Source organism: Echiichthys vipera (genome assembly GCF_963691815.1).
Source record: "Echiichthys vipera genome assembly, chromosome: 9".
In the NCBI taxonomy this organism is placed as follows: domain Eukaryota; kingdom Metazoa; phylum Chordata; class Actinopteri; order Perciformes; family Trachinidae; genus Echiichthys; species Echiichthys vipera.
This window is the reverse complement of record NC_139834.1, coordinates 10,683,298-10,704,998: the sequence shown is the minus strand read 5'-3', so window position 1 is coordinate 10,704,998 and position 21,701 is coordinate 10,683,298. Positions and strand designations below refer to the sequence as shown.

Below are 21,701 nucleotides of genomic sequence, written 5' to 3'. Positions count from 1 at the left end.
AGGGGGAGAGAGCGAGAGAGAGAGAGAGAGAGAGAGGAAGAGAGAGAGAGAGAGAGAGACAGAGAGGGGGAGAGAGCGAGAGAGAGAGAGAGAGGAAGAGAGAGAGAGAGATAGAGACAGAGACAGAGAGGGGGAGAGAGCGAGAGGGAGAGAGAGAGAGAGAGAGGAAGAGAGAGAGAGAGAGATAGAGAGATGAGTGAATGAATGTTGATGTGACGCAGCTGGACACAAAGCAACAAAACAGAATCACAGACACAAAGTTATGAGCCAGAAAGAAGCAGAAAGCAGCTCCTCTGTGAAGTGAATACAACTCGCTCTGTTACAACAAAAGACAAAGATGATGATTCACATAAGTTTGTTTCCATCCCCCTCACCTCCTTGAGCTTTTTAGCCCACGGTTTCTGAGCCTTCTTGAAGCCCTCGTCTGCCTCCTTGGCCTCTTTGAAGCCTCCGATCATTTGCTTGTGATAGGCTTCCTTTTGCCAGTTCTTCACCTTCTCTACATCTTCGTTCACCAGGTTGTTCTTCACATCTTGGTGCAGCTCACTCACCTTCTCTGCCTCGGTCATCACAGCCAGCCAGGCTCTCTCCACAGAGCCGTACTGTGGGCCTGGGGGCCGCACAAAATTATTAATTCCATATAAAATATTGAGTGCAATGATATGCAGCCAAATATTTGCACGGAGCATCAAATTGTTTGAAAGGAGGCTTGGCAAATTGGAAGACAGCGTAAAGTACATTGCTTTGTTGAGCTCTTTATTGTATTGCCCCCACTCCCACGTGCTGACCTTTCTCAATGAGCTGTCTCCATCTCTTGGACCACGCAGTTAGCTGATCACCGTAGGATTTTTCTATCTTGGCACGTTCCTGCAGACAGCCCATAAGGTCATTGCAGAGCCGATGGCCGTCATCAACTCTCTTGACAGCACGTTTGTAGTTCCCCACCTGAGAGCACAGGGACAAATAAGTTAAAGAAGCAGAAAGGAAATCTGTCTTCATACAGATGCTATCACAGAAAAAAATAAACAATATACCAAAAACTGATGAAAAGTGTGTTGTTATATATCAGATATTTCATATATATGATGTACGCTTTGAGATGAAGCAGCAAACTGCAGGGCTGAAAAACGAAGCCAACACAGAACTGCCAATCTCCTCAAATGGCCACTCGAGGCTGGCTCCAAAAGCCAATCTATCCCTATACACCCCCATGATGAAATGGCAAACTTTACAGCAGCCAGGGGAGGATATTATATTAGGCTTAAAGTTATGCATAATTAAGGCACTGATGGCCAGGAGGACGATGGCCGGAGACACTGGGAAGTACCAGCTTTGAGCTTCATTTTGGCTCTTCAGAAAACTATGGGTGATGTCATAGCGACTACCATATTTTGTACATACAACATTGAAACATTGTCTATTTACTGAAAAAATACAAATACAATTTCTGTATATATGGTATGACTGTGCATAAACTAACACCACTTTGGAGGTTAAGTGCTGGTAGAGTATTAAATGTAGTTTTTTTTATATAGCAAATACCCCCCCCCCCCCCCCCCCAAAAAAAAAAAAAACCACACTCTGACAGGCGCTTGTGGCCTAACTGATTCTAGGCATCTGTAGATTATAACTCATTTGATTGACAGAGAATAAAGTAATAAATAAATAACATTTTAGAAATACAAAGTTCATGTAAATATAAATAAACAGGCGGCTTTAACAAGGTTTAGCTCTAAAAGTTATTTAAAACAAAAAGGTCACCACCATATCTACATTTTAAACAGAGGTCTGTGTCATAATTTCAATGTCCTTTTCCTTTTCACTTCATTTGCACTGGTATTATTGATGATATTTGATTATTATGATATTTTTAAGCATACTGTATCTCTATGTATTTCCTGAAATATAAAGTTTGCTACAATATTTTTTATCCATTTTAAATCCATACAAGAAAGAACTTCAGCCCTATTCATTTATAATCCTCTATTCCACAATTATTTAACTGCCTTTTCTTTTACATCTCGCCACCTTAAGTGATACTGCCTTAAAAGATCAGTGCCAGACCGCGTAGCTCCGCCTCTTCAGTGCCTGCAGGGGGCGTGAGCTCATGGTGCATGATGAAGGGAGGGTAGTGGGGGAGGGGGGTGCTCGTGCCTGTGCATGTGTAGTTATGCAATGACATGGGCTTGTTATTGTGTGTGTGTGTGTGTGTGTGTGTGTGTGTGTGTGTGTGTGTGTGTGTGTATCTGTGTGTGACTGCTTTAATCCTCTTGAGTGGTGTAATTCAGGCGGACAGATTCTCAGGGATAGACGTCGAAGTAGAAACGGAAATACATAGAAACCACAGGCTGCATGTGTTTACGCTGTAAATACATACAGTTGTTTACATCTTCACACACATAACTCGTGAAGAGCCTGTGTGGTGTGTTCACTGTGATTGGTCCTGACACAAGCATGCACGTGCAGTTACTGTTTGAGATAAGAGAGCTGCAGGGAGGCAGTGAGACAGGTGTGTGACGGTATGAGTTTTGGCCTGTGTGACAAATTGCCAAGTGACACCTACAACAACATGCAGGTGGACTGGTTCTACATATGAAATCACTAATTTCATGTTTTTTGTTGAGTTTGTCTGCGCTTCTCAGCCCAGCTGTATCAAATATCAATGCTTCTAATGAGAAAACCTGAGAATTAAGTGTTTTTCTGGCATTTATAAACCACGAGCTGACCTGAGCTGTGTTGGTAGTATACAGATGCTATAGGCAGGTGCATGTGGTGAAAGGCCGCCTTAGAGCGACTGATGACTGAGGCTCTTTGTCTCTGTCGCCGTGGCTAAGAGCCATGATACAAAGAAGACTCTGTACTGGGGGAATTCATTAACGCTAATTTGGGTGCGGGTAAAAAGCACTCACATTGCATCTCAGCACAAGAAGTGAGGATGGATTCAACTCGTATGATGCTCATATTTGTTGTATCATCGTAGGACACATCACAGGAAATATAATCTATGATATATGTACTGACAAAATAGTACTGCAACATTCTCTTAAACAAGAAATTATTAGTTGAAGATGTGTCTGTAGCAGGTTCACATTTGGCACACAAATCAAGAGTGTATTTATTGTGAAATCCCTTTAGTTTGTCCAAATAGTTGAAGTAAATGATGGAAGCCCATTTACAGCAAAAAATAAGTTGAGCTAAAGCTACAAAAGTCCAATTTATTTGAAATTGTAGCTCATACTTTTGACAAACCATGAGCATGTTTGTTCTTATCGTTTCAAACTTTAATGCATTTTTCGTTCCTGGCAGGAATGGGCTTCATTAACCAAAACACTGGAAACACATTATATTATTGTACTAAAATGACATGCTCTCTATTTTCTTTCCTTCCCTGTTTGACACAAAGCTGAATGTGTCAAACCAGTATGCTATTGACACAACTGACAAGTGGTATGTATTGTACTCTTGTTAACACAAAGACTAGTTATAGCATGTGTACTTTAACTTAATAAAACTCTTTTTTAAGCAAAAATACAGACACTTTTTTTTCGATTTTCCTGTAAAAACACTGATCTCATTTTCACAGTTTCTGTGGAGTCTCTGCTGGGCTTCAGAAGCTTCATCAGTACAAAACAAAGAAAAGGGTAAGGGCTTGGGTTGGAGGTTTCAAACCTATCAGAACACACATGACAGTTTGGCCTGTACCTCCCAGAAGCTGTCCATGGTGTCGTCAGCACCTGCACATTCATCGTAGGAGCCAGACATTTTCCTGGATGTGGCAAAGCACTCTAATGACTAAACCTGTCCTCTGCAGCAGACCTCGGTTCCTCATGCACTGAAAGACACAAACAGAACAACAACAAAGTGAGACAGTGACATCACACAAATACAGGGACAAAGAAGTACAGTGGATGTGCATGAGCAGACTTTAGAAGCTCTATGTAACAGTGAGGAGAAGCAATGTAGTCATTTTCCCTGGCAAGTGGAGTAAACCTTTCAGTGTGAGGGCTTCTATTTCAGACGTTTATAATAATGAGATATAAATAGTGTCCTCCGCCATGCCATGCATACAGCATCGTGCCCTAAGGGATGAGAGGGGGCATCTTATATTTGCGTGTCCTAGATAAGATACCAGGGAGAATGGAGCGTCACAGCCATCACGCAGCCCCGACCCTGAATCCTTCCATTGCGCAAATACTTTCTTTTGACACATTACTTCTGAGAGATAGTTGGACAGCACACAGATACATATATACAAAGCCATTGCACCCTCATACAGTGGTTCATATGATATCTTACAAAAAGTTATGCATCATTTTTCATGAACTATCTTATGGATGTCCACCAGCGATCAGTGCCCCTGTGTGAGCCCCTGTACTGCAGAACCTGTTTAGGCCACACAACAACTTGGTTAGGTATAGGAAAAGATTGTGATTTGGGTAAGAATAACTACGTTTGTCAAATAACTTGCGTATGTCCCGTTAGTTAAGTGTGTAAGTTCTGTAAAAAAAAAAAGTCAGTGTGGACTTTTGCATCCACTCAGGACACAGTCACGAACAGAGGTCTCCTAGGTGAAAGTCCTGTGTTTGTTGACCCATCCACCCCGTCCTCCTCCCTATGCAGACTTTATCGCTCTTTGTACTACATTGCCTGACTTCCTCGTCCTGCCTCACAATTACGTGGATCATATACGAATTAAACAGTGCATTACTTTTCACAAGTATAATTAAGAAATGTGAATGAGAACAGCCCGACAAAGTACACATGCTACACTGTGCACAGCAGCAGAATTTAACTTGTGTGTAAACATAGAATCGTGTTACTTCCACAATCATTACTATTACTGTTGTAAAAAAATGTAAAATCTTGATTTAATTTTGTGTCAGCTTGCACCATTAACCAAAAAAAAAATTTTCTCCTAAGCTGTTCATTACACATTTAAGGAAAACCCTTTTTTGTGACACCTTAAACTAGAACGGATAACAAATACACAGATACAAGATCCACACCTCTATTTTTACACTTAAAGATGTCCTTGAAGGATGTGATTTAATCACTTTATTACTTTGTGAACCATACAGAATACAGTTCCTGCTCGATTTCCTCCAGCGTTTAGGTGATTTATATTTATTTGTTTGACGTCTGGTCGATATCTTACCACCATGGTTAAAACAGAAGAGACAGCAAGATGCTTTAACGGTATTGAACTATGTTTGAAGCCTAATTCATTTTGCTCACATGACTAATGGCTTTCCCTTGACAGAGAGCTCTTCATAGCACTGCAACAAACAATATGACAATACAATAATTGTGTGTGTCTAGTAATAAGAATGAGGTTCTGTTGATAACGTTCCCGCTCTGACATGGTTTCTTGGTCTTAACTATCAACCGCAGTTGATTGTGGTTATTATCTACTTCTGCACAAGGCCCAGTGCAAAACTTTATTATAGCTTTTAATTATAATGATAACGAGTTTTGTAAAATGTTATTAAGGGCACGGTGCAATAATTGATTGATTCCCGGTGTGTACAATGCACATGAAGTGTTAGTTAGTCGTGCTAGACAGAGGTCCATGCAGATGAAGGATGACTGGTGGCCATTTCAGATAAGAAGCTGAGTCTGCACTCTACAGTCTGCTGCAGCACAAGGAGTATTTTGTTCAAATATTACCAGTGCACTGCCTGTGTCATCCTTCAACTTCCTTCTGCAGTCAAGTGCAAACTAATTCCTGCAACATCCTTCATCCCTGGAATGAGTCATGAAAAATGACTCTCTGTGTTAGGCTCAATTTGAACTGGCCTGACCTCACTCTCCTTATACACGATATAACAACATAATTGTCCTTGTGAGAAAAATAAAGAGACAACAGGGTCAGCTTATGAAGGGAAAGTATTTTTAGGAGCAGCTGCTGCAACACACTGTTTTATTAAAATATGTTATCAGGGGAACATTCGTACCCAGTGGGATTGGTTCTGGTTTCAGCTGCAGAACGGCCAATCTCTTCCTGCTCACTCAGTGTCTCTGCAAGCTGTATTTTATCAAAGGCCTCGGTTACTGTTACCAGCCGTCACACCAGGCTGGGGGTTCCTAACTGTCGAGGCCTTCAGGCACTGGTTATTTCAAGAGTGTGCGACAGAGAATACCAAAGAATTATTTGATGATTTGGCGGTTTTACCATCAGTGTCTGAATCAAAGACAATTGGGGCTTTCAATCTCTATCATTACCTATAAAGTGCAGTGTAGCCAAAATATACAAGTCCAATTCTATATGAATACATATCTACATCCCCTCAGTATCCCTCCAGTCCTGTCAACTAAAAATTGCATTCTCATACAACAAAACTACCTTTTCAATTACGTTTAAAGCGATTTTGCGCATGATGTTAGTCTTTGGTGTATTATAAGTATGTTTCTAATCCAAGCATGTGGAAGTCAGCATAGGGAAGAGGTCAGGATGGGTGGATGGGACAAAAAAAGACAGGATTTTACCCGGGATAAAAAAACATACTTATTTTCACCCAAACCATGATCTTTCTCTCAACCTAACAAAGTAGTTGTGTTTCAATTTATAACTTTAACGACATGTTTAAAACAGTGACTAGGGCTGCCCCAAAATAGTCCAAGCACTGGTCGACCAAAGATCAAAAATCTTTAGCAGACAAAATTTCATTGGTTTGGTCGCAGGAAAAAACCTTTAGAGCCGTTTCTTGTCAAAAAGTCAAGTGAAGCCTGGGGGGCTTTTGATTTGAGGGGCCAGATACAAGAGGTCGTGACACGTGTCAGTGTTTGTTTTTTTAACACCGCAGGCAGCTTCCTTGGCTGTTAGTCTGGGTTAGACAGTTAATAATTAATGGCCAATTATGTCGGGAAACTAACGTCTAAAATATGGGATCCCTTTGAAAAGAACAAGGATAACCCCAAGGTCACGTGCAAACTTTGCAAGAGAAACTTCGCCTATCATTCATCCATGCCGAACATGACCTACCACCTAAACATGTTAGTTACCTTAGCCTAGCTACCTGCCCATGGCGGCCCATTCAGACAATCTCCTTGCTGACATGCAGAATTAGAATCTCAAATAATTTGCTGGTGTCGTTAACAGGCGGCAGACTTATAGCGTGCCGCTATGCACACTTAATAATGGTTATTATTTATGTTGAATTATGTTATTCAGTTGCTGAGGCCATATATATACATTCATATATATATATATGTGTGTGTGTGTGTGTATATATACTGTATATATATATATATATATATATATATATATATATATATATATATATATATATGATTGGTCAACTTAGTTATGAAAAGAGTTTGACGTATTGGTAAATATGCGTATTCACTCCACTCACCTAAAGTTTGTGTCTGTTTGAAGATAACAAAATCTACCAACCAGCACCTCTAAAGATCACTCATTGGCACATCTTGTTCAATCCGTACAGAGACCAAAGTGATGCTAACTAGCAGCTGGCTACCGCCTCAAATTTACCATACAGACATGAGAGTGGTATTGATCTTCTCATCTAACTCTTGACAAGAAAACAAATAAGCATATTTCTCAGAAATGTTGACCTTGCTTTAAAAAACAACATTCTGGCAAACTGCCCAGTTGGACTATTTACTGAGTTGGAGCCTGGAGGTCCTGAGCATGTGTTTTGATATAATATGTGTGTTAAGGTGTTGATAGATTTGTTAAACAAACTGGCTCGTATTTGCTTTACTCTGTTTTTCGTTTTTTAGAACTTGTGGCTACTCTGTTTGCACTTACTAAAAATTCAAAAAACAAATTTGCTCAGCTTTGCTTCCACTTGGTGAGATTGGTCTTAGGCGCTACAGACACAAACATAAAATCAGAAGTTTAACACACCCTTTGACCTATATCCATTTGTTTAAAAAAGTGTTTATATTTAGTTGAAGAATGTTTTGAAGAAAAAAAACAAAAACAAAAAAAACCCACTGAAAATTATATGACACAGAAATGTGATGCAAGAAGGCCCTGTGCAGCTAAACAGCCCTAAAGTAGCATGTCTTAATATCAGCAACAAACAAACACCATTGGTCCAGCCACCAGTCCATCTATCCAGTCGTCCAATTAGCTTCTGCAACCGTGACTACAATACCTGGTGACATCAAAGCCAGTTAAGCTGCGGCACGATGCCAGAATCCCAGCTCACAACAAAAACCAACGCATCCAGAGGCTTAGTTTAACCAAAACTCACACACTTAAACCAACACACGCTTAATGATGTCCAGAAAGAACTTGGATTAACCCCATGATTCCCAGATGGCGGCACACATTTTCTTAAAACAACAATCTCAAACTAGAGCATAGTCAAATCATTCTGTAGCGAGAACACATCACAGAAGAATCTTAAGATGGGTCCGTTGTGGAAGATTGCATTGTGGATAGGGGCTAATAATCAAAGCTATTGAGGTCAATCCACCTCAGTGACTGTAAACACACCTCCCATTCCCGATGTATATAACTGGTGAGGAGGTAGTGAAGACGGAGAACTCTTTTCTAATATACGTCAGGATGATATATAAGGGAGCAAATATTGGAATAGGCTTGTGTACAACGCAAGAAAAGACCCATTGCATACATAAGTAGGTCTGTACAAGACACAGTAATCCATTTGGGTGTATCTTTCGGTACTACCCACTCACTGACCACAAAATTTGCTGTCAAAGAGTCCTGTTTTGTAATTGAAAGTCTTTTAGGAATCTGTTGGGATTGCGGAGGCGGTATTGTTGCCTGAAGCTGACAAAATACTAAAATTCAAACTTTGCACATTTGTAAGCAACTCAACATTCTTGTGCACAGTCACTTACCACGGTTGGCTCCATCATTGAAAAAGAAAAACAATCTCGAAATATGAAATCAAACACAACTCCTTAAAAAGACTCCTTGCTGGCGTATGGATTAGCAGTCCAAATGTTTCCTTCATATGGCACTCGGAAATATTAATATGTGGCAAATTTCATATTTGCAGCTTTGACCTCTGTGGCCGAAGTGAATCCAGAGAGGACGGTAAGACTGACCAAACCAGCATGCCTCAGAGGCAGAGGGATAATCCTACAGTGTGCCACTTGAATAGCTTTAGAGGGGGAGGGTGTGAGCTAGGAAGAAGAGCAAAGAAGTGGAGGAGGAGGAGTTAGACTGAATAACAAAAAGTGGAGAGAGGAACGTTATTATTAAACTGTAATTATGATATTTGTAGATAAGATAAAACTATTTAACCTGAGGGAAACTGCTGTGCACCGGCTGCAAGTTGGTAGAGGGCAGTGCATATCAAAGGTTGGTGCCTTGGTTATTTAAAAAAAACATGCTGGTACAGCATGGTAACAATCCTATTTACTGGCATGATAGAAGCACACACAAGTTTGTTTCTACATGTTAACAAACTTGTACAGTTAATGAAAAGCTAAACCATCATCACACAAGCCCATGGGTTCTACCAATGTGTACCACCTCTTTCACTCTCCACATTGACTGTTTACAAACATGCAACCAAAGCATGCTTACGCAGCCCATATCCGGCTCTGTTGCCTACAGATTTTGAGTTTACAGTTCACAGAAACACAACTCAACTGCAGTTACCTGATGACACAAATGAATGCGTTTTGAGAGTTAAAGGGAACCCCTGAGCCAGGATAAACAAGTGTTCCTGGCATGGTCACAAGGTCCAGTTTTGACAAGCCTTTCAAAGGACTGAACGGGAACCACAACGAACATGTAAGCTTGTTACCGTAAGAAGATTTCAGAGAGATGAACTAACTTTACTCCAGCACATTAGCAAGCACTCACTGTCTCTTGACTGATTAGACAACAGCAATTCAAAGAAGCCGCTGACCAAAAACCTAATTAAGTGTTTTTTTCTCTTTAAATCAATAAAGATAATCAAAACAAATCAACTGTGACTGCAATTAAAATTAATATGATATGTTGATCACTCTACTTAAAGCCCTCAGTTGATCTTTTACTACAGTTGGTTTGCAATGCATCCTGTGAATTTGTGGGTTATGTTTGATAAGCACAGCATGTCCTCCTCTTATGACTGAGTAAAAGAGGACATACAAGGAAAAAGACGGAGGGAGGTCTTTCATTGAGATATGAGCAAGGAGAGAGTGACAGAGAGAAACCGAGCGAGACAACAGCGGCAGGGAGGAGAAGGAGAGGGGAGGCGAGATGGAGATTGAGAGAGAGGCAGGGCGAGACGTGACAGGAGAAGAGGTGAGGGAGAAGGAGAGATGAGGGCTGGGAGGAGGTGCAGCAAGCTCAGGATGAAGCGTGGAGCTGCTCAGACAGCCAGACCGTTCCTGAGTAGAATAGAGAGAGCCTATAGAGCAACAATGGCAGCGAAACACATCAAGACAGAGATGTGATTCATCTTACAGTGCAGCATCGAATAAGCAGGCTGTTGAATGTTGCTGGGAGACAGAGTTGCTTTGTGCAGACTTCACACACGCTGAAACAGCCCAGGCTGTCATTAAACTACCCATGTGACTGATGCTTTGGACAGCAGCAAGAAGGCTGGTTGTGTGACGCAGAGTCAGCTGTCCATCCGACAGTCGACTCAAGGGACGTACCTCGAGTATGCGCATGCACCACCACATACACAAGTACACAAGAGGGGAAGTCATTCAAAAGAAGATGCAGTCATCTGAGCCAGATAAAAAAGACGCAGAGCAGTAGAGACAGGGGGGGAAGTGAAGGAAAAACCAAGGAGGGTGAAGGGTGGTCTTGTGTTGTATTTATCAGATGAACGTGTAGCGCTGTGAGCTCTCTTCGCTGCTCGCTGAGGCACGGAGTAGGAGAGTCAAATTTGGTTGAACCAAACAACGAGTCTGCAACAGAATTTGGGGGGGAGAAAACAATCCTTTTCTTTTCCCCCCTCCTCCATCAGCTAACCACTAGCCAAACCAACAGAGGCCCCTGAAACAGTTGTGTATGTAGACACTTTTTTTATTTTTATTCTCAAGAACCATGTGATGAGCTAAACAAGTAGAAAACTGATACGAGTGTGGAAGATATATAGGCTTCATGTGTGGTTTTCTATGGTAAGGAAATGCTCAATGTAAACCTGAAGAAAACAAGTATGTCACAACCAAGCGGCAACCACCGGGGGCTGAAAAATGAAGCCAACTGGAAGTACCAAAATGCAGTTCGTCGAATGTCCATTTCAGCCTGGCTCCAAAAGTGTGCCAATCCCCATAGACCCATTCGGTCTCTGTAGCTAACTTCCCTGTTCATAACAACTGTAGGGGGAGTGAATTTTCACATAACTCACCGGTTTGTTTATATTAAGGCTTAAAATGATGCATAATTAAGTGCATGGCCTCTTTGAGTGACAGGTGTGTGTTGTTAAAGGTGGCTGGCAAGGACTGTAGGCTCTATCCACACTCTACCCCTTTGCCCATTTTTGGTTTAGCCGGAAGCAGGTAGCATCAGGCACAACAAGGTGGCAACGTCACCCACTTTGAGATTAATTTTAGCTCTTCAAAAAACTTATGGGTGACATCACAGAGGCTACGTTCGTATTATGCAGTCTTTGGTCAAATCTGTACTAGTACTAGTATCTAGTTAGTTGTATTCCACCAGTGCCTACATAAATGGATGAGGGAGGGACTCTTATAACCTGCAGCAAGATGTCACTTTCAATCCGTCTCCAACATCAAACTCATCAGATATTCTGCAGATGAATAGGTTTTCTTTACAGAAGAACAGCTATGGATCAAGCACACATTTCAGTCATATCTGTAATGTCCCTATATAATGATCTGCCATGTATTTTAAGTAGACACCTGTCCAAAAAGGCCTTTTGCCTGAGCAGGCTAACTGTGTGGGTCCTGATTTCAAGCAAACAAGCGCAGGATGACTCAGCTATCTGATTATGAATGCTTCCAGGGGTGCTCTGGGTGGCTGCACATGAACCAAGTTTCTGCATCATAGCTGTGTATTGTGTGTGTCCTCCTGAAAATTTTCAATCAATATCTATTTTGTGTCACGTGTGCTATTACCTTGTTCCCAGAACAACCGACCACACACTATTTCACCAGCACTGAGATGTAAATAACAAAAGATGATATTTCATTTAATTCTGTGGGGAAATGTTCTCTTTCTCTTACCCCACCCCACAGGGAGGTCAGTGGTCATGGTCACCTACAGGTCATATGTTGCTGGTAGGGACTGAGCATGCTGCCTGTCCTCTGATGCCCGTAAAACAGTTGGAACGCTCTCCAATATCTGTTTTAATACAAGGAGTATCAAATGTCACCAGAGCGGTGAGGTAATGGCCTGGCATGAAACTGGCTTTTAGACTACATGTTGCCACCTGAATGTATACAAAGACTAGGACCAGGCTAAAATAATGTAATAATAATTTTAAAAAATCAAACAAACTAATAAGAGACAGAGAATCATACCACTGACTTTGTTTTTTAAAATATTTGGCTCAGAGACATGGAGAACTGTATAATAATGTGAAAATAAAACAGCCAACCTACATGTACAGTATATACTCCATTCAGGATCACTTACCAAGAGACTACACAGACCTGCTAGCAGCTCTGTGAAACGTTTGAGCAACATGTTAACGTCACAATGTTGACATGCTTCTTAGTCAAGTTGTCATTTAGTTGTCATTCGATAATTAGCAAAAAGTACAGTTCAGGGTGATTGGAATGTTTATTTGATAATGGCACTATAACAAAATTGACAATTCATCCTGAGGAGGGCATAATTCTCTGCACCACATTTCATGGAAATAGCACTGGTGGTGCTTGAGAGAAAGTCAGGGGAGTCAACAAATCAGTATTCTTTATCCTCTGGGGACCATAAATGTACCAAATTTCATGGCAATCAACCTAATAGTTGTCTTCATCTGGACCAAGTGGTGGATTGCTCGACATTAAAGACTTAATGGTGAGTTTGCCTATTAACTGAGTGATACTGCCGATATACAAAATGACTGAGCTGTTTCTGTCTCCGTTTCTCTTCTGTCCTTCCCTTCTTGAGCAAGGAAGGTTTTCTGTCTGCAGTTAGTATGGCCCTGCACATTTCACCTGATTTCATCTAAAAAACAATGTAAGAACAAATTTGATAGTAATACCTGCTGAAGGCTGTAAGACGCCTACTGAGAATTAAATGAGCCCTTCAGCCAGATGAATCAATGAGCTTTAGTCAGGACACGACTCACTGTCTCTCTAACCTTGTTCCTGATTATATCTACAATCTACACAGTGTTTACAGTACTTGAAGCGTGACTTAACAGCTGTTAATTTAGAGTATCTTAGTTCATAGGAGAGCTTTGATTTCTAAAACAGCTTTCAGAACACCAATGACAGGCCAGTGGGCAATGTGTGCTCGTCCAGTCATGTCAAAGAAGGGTTCATGTGCAGTTAAGGAGAGTATTTACTATGATACAGCCTACTTGAAAAGTAAGTTCCTACAGAAGAATAACAAGGGAAGTGTCATAAGGTTTCAGTATTCCAGGGATAAGGTAAAGGAGGAGGTAAACATTATATTTAACATCTGTAGGGAAAAAGTTTGATTATTGGCTGTTTTTCTAACTTTTGAATGGGCATAAAACTGTTGAACCATCAGCACAAGCTAAACACAAAGGCACTGTGACAAAAGTCAAAGATACAAGACTAAGTAGTTACATGTTTCAAACAGAATTAAAAAAGTGGGAAACAGCAAATCGCAAAACGTTCTCCATTCATATAAATGTTTTAGCTCCATAGAAGAAAGAATCTGTGTACATATTAACATGCCTGAAAACTCAAATCCTATCAAGATTGTCTAAAGTCACTCTGCAAGAGAAAACCATCCTCATCTTTTGCTTGGACCAACGACGAGGTTGGACTGTTAAAGGCGGTGGAAAACACGACTTGGGGAGTTGTTGCAAACAGTGTACAACATCATATTAAAACAGTATGGGAGCATTGTCTATCGCCAGAAGCCATGGAAAAGTGAAAGGAGTACCCACACAATGTCGGCCTACCTAACTAACGAGACTGATATGTGTGTCTGAGTCATTGTTTCCAAAAGGTATCCTCGTCTGCCAGTCCAGATTAAAACGTAACCCTCAAGTTTTTAAGCTAAAACAGGCCCAGCATCTTGTCCTCTCTCTGTTTTAGAGGTTTCGGAAATGCTGTAGTAGTGTGTGGATGTAGCCTGCGATGGTAAACATGTCTACTAAAATCCACATGTTAGTATTTTTTAAGCATGTTAGCATGTTAAAACACAGCTGTGCCTGAGTACAGTCTCAAAGAGCCACTAGCTCTAACTAGTTACTCTGTTGAACCATCCATGCCAGTCACTTTGTGAGGATATATACTAAAACCCTTCTTCAAGAACAGATAGACAGTGAGAGATCCCAGACAGCTGGAAACAAACAGAGGGACAGTGAGGAAGACAGAAGGAGACTAAATGTTGCCGTTGAGCAGAAACATACATCGTACAACAGGCCCCACCTATAAACACATACACATATTTGCCACCGAGTTGTGATTTAACAGTGTCCCGAGCGCTGCTGCAGTGGTTATATAACTATCAAGCCTCTTGCCACAAGCCTCCTGGTGACAGTGAAGACTGGGGGGAAAAAATGGCCGGGGGATGGCAGAGGGGGACGGCAGAGAGAGAAGGACAGTAGAGGCAGAGCGAAGCGGAGGAGGGTAAGACAGACATATTGTGATGGGTGGTGATGAAGGAATGAACTGCAGACATGCAGCAGTGGTTGTGAGATGGAGTAGAGAGGATGGAGGCTCTGGTTCCAGTCCAGTTTTTTCCTGATGTCCAGGGAGAAAGAGCAAGCAGAGAGTAAATGGGCAAAGCTACAGTCATTCTGGAAATGCTGCTCTTCAAACACACCACATCTCTGCCTTCTTACCATTTAGCTGCCTGATGCTGCACTGAATACTGATGGGCTGCCTTCAAACGCTACGCCTGTACATGGGTGTACAGGAATTTATGAGAAGTGGAGAGAGTGGGAGGTGGAGTTATTGAAAAGGAGAGAGAGCTACAGATTATTTGAACTAAAAGGGGATATACACTGTGTATCTAGATTATATTTCATTGTTTAAAAACCTATCAACACCCGTGAGATTGGTTAGTGATAGCCTTAGGTTCATTTTCCAAAGTAAATAAAACACATTTAGACACATGTAACCAATAAATGAAATAATTCCATACTGACTTTGAAAACCAGTTGAAAACCTGATGTTCCTGATGAAAAAAATGCATCTTTGCTTTTGAACATGAGAAGGAAAAGAGAGGAGGGAGTGTTTAGACAACATAAAGAAAATCTCTCAAATTCGGCTAGATATGATTTTTGAAAGAAGTTGAAAAGAAGACTTAAGTACAATTAAAAAGGCTAAGAGTTCCCCATCACCATCTTTAGCATACTAACATTTTTTAATTAGCACTAAGCACGACAAACAGCTGACACAGATGGGAATGCCATTAGTTTTGCAAGGATCTGGTCATATACATTAATGGTAGAATTGATATTTTGCCCTGGTGATGGCACAAAAGAAAAAAGTCACCATCACAAAAGTTGTTACAATTCCTCCTGAGTGGGACATAAATGTGTCTTCGTAATTTCCGATAATGTAACCTATGGTCTAATCATAAATGTCTGTCGACATTGCAATCCATAGAGCCACAATGATTGCATGATGAAACATTTATATTAATTGGAAATCTCTTGTAAATGCTGACCTCCAACATCCAAGTTATCAGAAATAATACTTATCTAACTCAACATGTCTTCAACAGGCCAATACATTAAAAAAAGTTAAAAGGTGTGTTGGACAGTGTCGATGCAAAGATACAGTTAAATATGATCATAATAGGAAACTGATAGAATACAAACAACCCCACCAGTTTGCCCAGAGATACGTCAACTGAATGCCCAGACTATAATCACCTTACATCCCTATTTATATCCAACTATAATACCCAGAGGCCACTTACGTTTGGAGTAACTCCACTGTATGCCCAGAGACCAAAGAGCCGGGACCCAAATCAGACCTGAGTTGCAAAAATCAAGACTGGATTCACAACTGGACCAGGACTTCTTTTCAGTGACAGCCAACTCAACAATCTGACCGCTTGGAGACATAACTCTGCACTTAAAAGCAACAACTCAAGACCATATTGTGCTTCAAATTGACATATACCTGTAGCATTTTTCTGAATCAGTCTTGACAACAAAGAGCCAATTTGGCTTGGAGCATGATGGATATGCCTAAACAGGAGCCAAACTTAGGCTACTGGTTGTTAAATAAAAGAAGAAAGTCCAAGCATCTATGCTTTTGTACATGAGAGGGAAGAGAGAGGAGGGACTGCATACACAACAAAATGAGAATCTCTCATAACCGCCTGTATTTGTTTTTAGAAAAGATGAAAAGACGCTTTAACTCCGCACTTTAAAAAGGAAAAACTCAAGATTATATTATGCTTCAAATTGGCACATACCTGTATTTGTTTGAAGCAGTCTTGACAGCAAAGACTGCCAATTTGGCTTGGAGCATGATGGATATGCCTAATCAGCAGCCAAACTTGTGCTGCTAGCTGTTCAATAAAGAAGGAAGAAAATTAACGTCTGGTTCCAAATGGTTCCATGTAGGACTTGGCTAAGCAGCCTGAAGGCATAAACAAGCCACTAAGCCTGGACGACCTCCCAGCTGGCACGAGGAAGAAACAGTCATCAATTCTAAATGTGACTTTAAGAATTTAGAATATCTCCATCCTATTTTCAAAATTTTTATAGGCCATGCTGCAAAGTGTGGCTGACAAATAACACATAAATTAAATGAAATGGTTAGTTTCATTTGATCGCTTGCTCTTTAAACTTTATTGCTGGCTATTCTGCGAGCACAACTCATTGAAACGCATACATTTCAACTTCCTTTTATATCAACCCAGGTGTTATTCTGTAAAATATAGCAATTTATTACAGATGTACTATGGTATCAGCTCAAACCCCATGCTATCTGTTGATTGTTGCCATGTTATTGTTGATTCTGTGTATCATAAGAGCTGTCTTTTGTCTCTATATAGTGCAGGCTCTTTGTATCTGTTCATTTTTCACTTCTTTTTTTTATCATTGATTGAAGTATTTTCTCTATAGGGCAGCATTATAAGAGATGTCTGTAAAACTGTTGACAGGACACCTTGAACTGCAAACTAGGTGGATTATGAGAGAAGAAAACCTGTGAGCTCATCCTAATGTAAAGTCTATGAGCCAAGCTGGAACCCGTGGGCGGGGCCAGTGGGAGAAACACGACCCTGCAGATTCAGTGAGCCGCATATAACAGAAGTAAACCAGGAAGCGCTGAAACTTTTTTGCCGTATGTGCCAGGTGGGTAATTCTCATTAGATTGAATAGCAGGGCGCCATATTCAGTCCGACATCCTGGTCTAAATAATACATCCATGGTCTCTGCACTGTCACTGCAGCCGGGGAATGACTCTAACGGCACTATAACGGCACTTTATACCTATATATATTATAGTTGTGACATAGTACAGTAGTCCTAATGGGTCGTTTAAAGACACAGTTTCGGAATACGGGTTGTGTGCAATTCTCTGTGGATTGAGTGTTTTGATACTTTTATAGAATTTAGACAGCACCTTGACTTGCTTTATATTTTAAAAAAAATATGAACATCTCACTTTTAACAGCATGGGGCCTTTAAGTTCCTGCCAAACCTTTGATTATACTTTGTTTACCTACAGTATAAACACTCTATATTCTTCTGACCCAGCTTCCTCTTGCAGTCCAAACTTCACAGGATCCCTGGAGGAGCCTAACTGAACTGGGCCATCATGTCCTGATAAGCCTGTCTGCATAGACAAACAACAGTCTGGGCTCATCAAAGGGCTGCTTCACCTCCCTGCTGCAGCGAGGTTCTGACATAATGCACACAAAACAAAGTCGTCAAAGAGGAAATCAATAATCACTCCTGAGCTATTATTCTCTCCAGTGAGACAGTAAGAGCTGCTCTTAGTGAGGCAGTAAAAGGTAAATCCTGAGATAACCTCCTCTAAAGAAAAACAGAAATTATTAAGAGAGTCTAATTGTTATTGTGACCAAGAGAGACTACAGATTAGTGGATATGATGAACTGTACCTAGAGAGCTGAAATGCAACCCTACAGAAGCGCTGTAATCCTATACTCTATATTAATCATGCAGTACACGCTCATGCACAGAGTGAAACACATGAAGAACAATTCAATATAAAAGTCTTGTAAAAAAACAAAATTACCTGACTGACAGACTGGAACAGCCTTATTAAACATTATTGACCTATTTATAACCTCAAATGGTGTGTTTAGCCTTATATATTAAACAAAAGGTCCTAAAAAGCACAGATGTTCCTTCTGGAGCAACTGTCAAACCTGAGGATCCAGCAAACAGGTTGATTTTGGAGAACAGACAACACACACAGGTACAACTCACCTTCTCCACCAATGGGAGGTCAGGTTTCCATAAACCTTAGAGAGAGAGCTGTTGGTCCCCTGCAGGAGATCACCTGTGGAAATAAAAAACGAGATGTTGGGGGTCATTCTTTTGAGCATCAAGTAGCAGTAACATTAAGTGCTGCTAAATTGCTTTTAATGGGAATATAAATGGAATCAGCACCAAAATGTGTCAAAACACCAATTATATTGCCAGAGAGGAAAGATATTAAGAGATTAATAGAATTTTGTTTTGAGCCATTTCAATCGAGGGGAGATTAGTAAACTCTGACACTGTGGGAAGCAAGTAAATCTGTTTCTTTATACACTTATACGCCAGCAGTTTTACATAATAAAAGTTGGCAGAATTATAAACCAGGGCGACACGGTAGTCTGGTGGTAAGCATTGTCGCCTCACAGCAAGAGGGTTCTGGTTCGAATCCCGTCTGGGGCCCGTCTGTGTGGAGTTTGCATGTTCTCCCCCTCCCACAGTCCAAAAACATGCATGTGTTAGTTTAATTGATGAAATTGCCCGTAGGTGTGAATGGTTGTCTGTCTTTGTTTGTCTCTATGTGCCCTGTGATAGACCGGCATCCTGTCCAGGTTGTACTTCACCTCACGGCCAATGTCAGCTGGGATCGCCACCACCAGTTTATAAAATAAAAATAGTATGTGTCAACATCATACCACGAATGCTCAGCCACATTACAAAACTTTAAATGGCTATACAGACAGTATTATGTGAGTATATTCGATACCTAATATATTAGAAGTAAGCTATGTATATGATCATACATGATCAAACGTATCATAACGATCAATGTGTCTAGGGACTAAAGGGACGAAAACGAATCACTATGTGTGTTACTCTTGTAACTAAAACACACATTCAGTTGTTTTAATAAGCTTCAGCCTACCTATACTGCTGCATCTTTAGTCAACAACAAGTCTAAGGGGCAACATCCATGCTGCTTTAAAGGTGAATGCTAATGTAAGCGTAATAACACACTCAAAATGACAACATGTTTGGCAATGTTTTATAACATGGGCACCATCTTAATTTAGCATGATAGCTTTTTAAAATTGGCAAATGAGCACTAAACACAAAGTACAGCTAATGGGAATGTTATTAGTTTTCCAGGTATTTGTAATAATGGTAATGATGTCAGATGAAAAGTCAGGGGCGTGAATGTCTGAGCCATTTTTGATGGCACCATCAAATAGTTAGAGATATTTCAGTCTGTATGTGGCCTAATCAGCAGCTCAAATATTCCCAATGGAATAAACCCTTGTCCAATCTGTGGCCCTATGCTCTATAAAAAACTTAATAGCTAGACATTGAGTGAGGAATGTTGATATGGTGATAATGACTCCAGTTCAGTTTAATCTGTCTTTGAGAGTGTAATGTGACTGACAAGTTATTAAAGAATTAAAGTTATTAAAACCTCTGTATTTTGAGTCATGTATTCAGTGTGATTCAGTCTTTCTTCCTGTGCAGGGTGTACCCCACCTACCCCCAATGTGTGTGTGTGTGTGTGTGTGTGTGTGTGTGTGTGTGTGTGTGTGTGTGTGTGTGTGTGTGTGTGTTTGTGTGTGTGTGTGTGTGTGTGTGTGTGTGTGTGTGTATCCCAGGATATGCTACTGCTGCACCTTATGAACAGGATGAGCAGTTTAGTTAACAGACGGATGGACTGGATTTCAGGCAAAAACCTGCGATGAAGCAGCCCACCCATCCAATGAAGCAACCAGAGATGTAGGCACCATGGGATGCCTGACAACAACCCCATCCAACTGATTCAGGCACAAGTCACGTTAAAATGCTGAGTCATGGTCACTTTATGACACTGGTGTTTTTTAATCTGACTGTTCAGTCTGAAAAACCCAGATGAGCAGTTTCCTAATGAAGAAATCATCAATCATTCAACAGCTAGCTGCAGTTTCTGATAGAGGTGAAACTATTATTTGATTTAACTTACAGACTTATTTATTAGTATAGTATAGTATAGTATATTAGTACTATAAGTTTAAAAAAGCACATTTTTTCCAGTTCCTGCCTCCTCAATGTGAATCCTTGCTCATTTTCTTCATCATGCATAATAACAAATGTAATATCTTTGGCTTTTAGAATGTTGGTCAGATAAAATAACACATTTGACTCTTCATAGACCAAACCAGTAAGTGGTCTAATAACTGTTTGTTGCAGATAGGGCTTGGTAATAATGAAAAACAAAAAACAAATATCAAAATATTCTTGATCAAATACCTTGATATTGGGAAAATACTGTAGGATTGACTATTCTCTTTCACAAAATATTTGCACAATTAGATATTTTTAATAAAAAGTCATCAGTAATGTGAATATTATGACGTTATTATCACAAATTAATGGTTATTGTTGCCTTGGTTATTTAAAAAAAACATTCTAGTACAGCAGTGGTATAGCCGAAACAGATATTCTATCAAATTCTTAACGGTAAAAAAAGAACAACATTTCAGAATAAACCAACTATTAATAACTTGTTCTCTTATTTTGATCTTCAGAATAAGTCACACAAAATCTAAGATTATACCTAGTCCCACATCACTATCAAGTTCTCTGATCAATAATTTCAGTCCTAGAAAGCGCATACACATACAATGATGAACTGCTTCATTATCCAGTCAAGAAGGCAACATCATATCGTGTGTCTGAATATGTTCGTGAGGAAAACACCCTCTAGTGTCCAAAGCACTGACCTGAAAATGCTGCATTCACAGGTTCATTCAGCATTAACAAAACCTCATTGACGTTGATGTCTAACCATTTGCACCAGTATTGATGTAGCACATATGTCATACCCTCCACTGGTACACTAGTGAGACTCCATTTTGAATTACACAAAAGATCATGACACACACACTGACTCAGTCCAACACTGACATGTTGGGGTGACACAGCATGAAAACACACTTGTTTCAGTGGAAAACATTATCTACCAACACTGTAAATAAACTTACAGTAAAACATGTTTCGTTATTAATATTAAAATTAATAGAATGGCAAAAGCATCCTACTTCTGTTTATATCTGTAGCGTTTGGCCTAAAATACACTCTCAGACAGGAAATCAAAATGAGATTCTTTTTGTGGTGTGAAAGGCACCGTGGATGCTTTTGATCATCTCCAATGTCATAAATCTTCAACACGGATAGGACCTGAGCTTGTGTGTGTTCTCCTCTGCACTCAGAGAA

The 21,701-nt window shown here is 40.3% G+C and overlaps 1 protein-coding gene across 2 annotated transcripts in view; it reads right to left on the bottom strand.

Annotated features, from left to right (window-relative positions):
- The window catches only part of pacsin1a (protein kinase C and casein kinase substrate in neurons 1a), a 35,305-nt gene that overhangs the window by 8,802 nt on the left and 4,802 nt on the right, over nucleotides 1–21,701 (bottom strand). Inside the window, exons 2-5 of one of the 2 annotated variants that reach the window (XM_083919861.1) lie at nucleotides 18,474–18,546; nucleotides 3,703–3,832; nucleotides 789–945; nucleotides 375–610 (exon numbers count right to left, since the gene is read on the bottom strand). In XM_083919861.1, the coding sequence (XP_083775987.1) occupies nucleotides 375–610; nucleotides 789–945; nucleotides 3,703–3,762 (453 nt within the window). In that variant the 5' untranslated portion in view covers nucleotides 3,763–3,832; nucleotides 18,474–18,546. Of the gene's footprint in view, nucleotides 1–374; nucleotides 611–788; nucleotides 946–3,702; nucleotides 3,833–8,835; nucleotides 8,971–18,473; nucleotides 18,547–21,701 lie in introns of those variants that run through there. The other variant, XM_083919862.1, reaches the window with a different exon arrangement.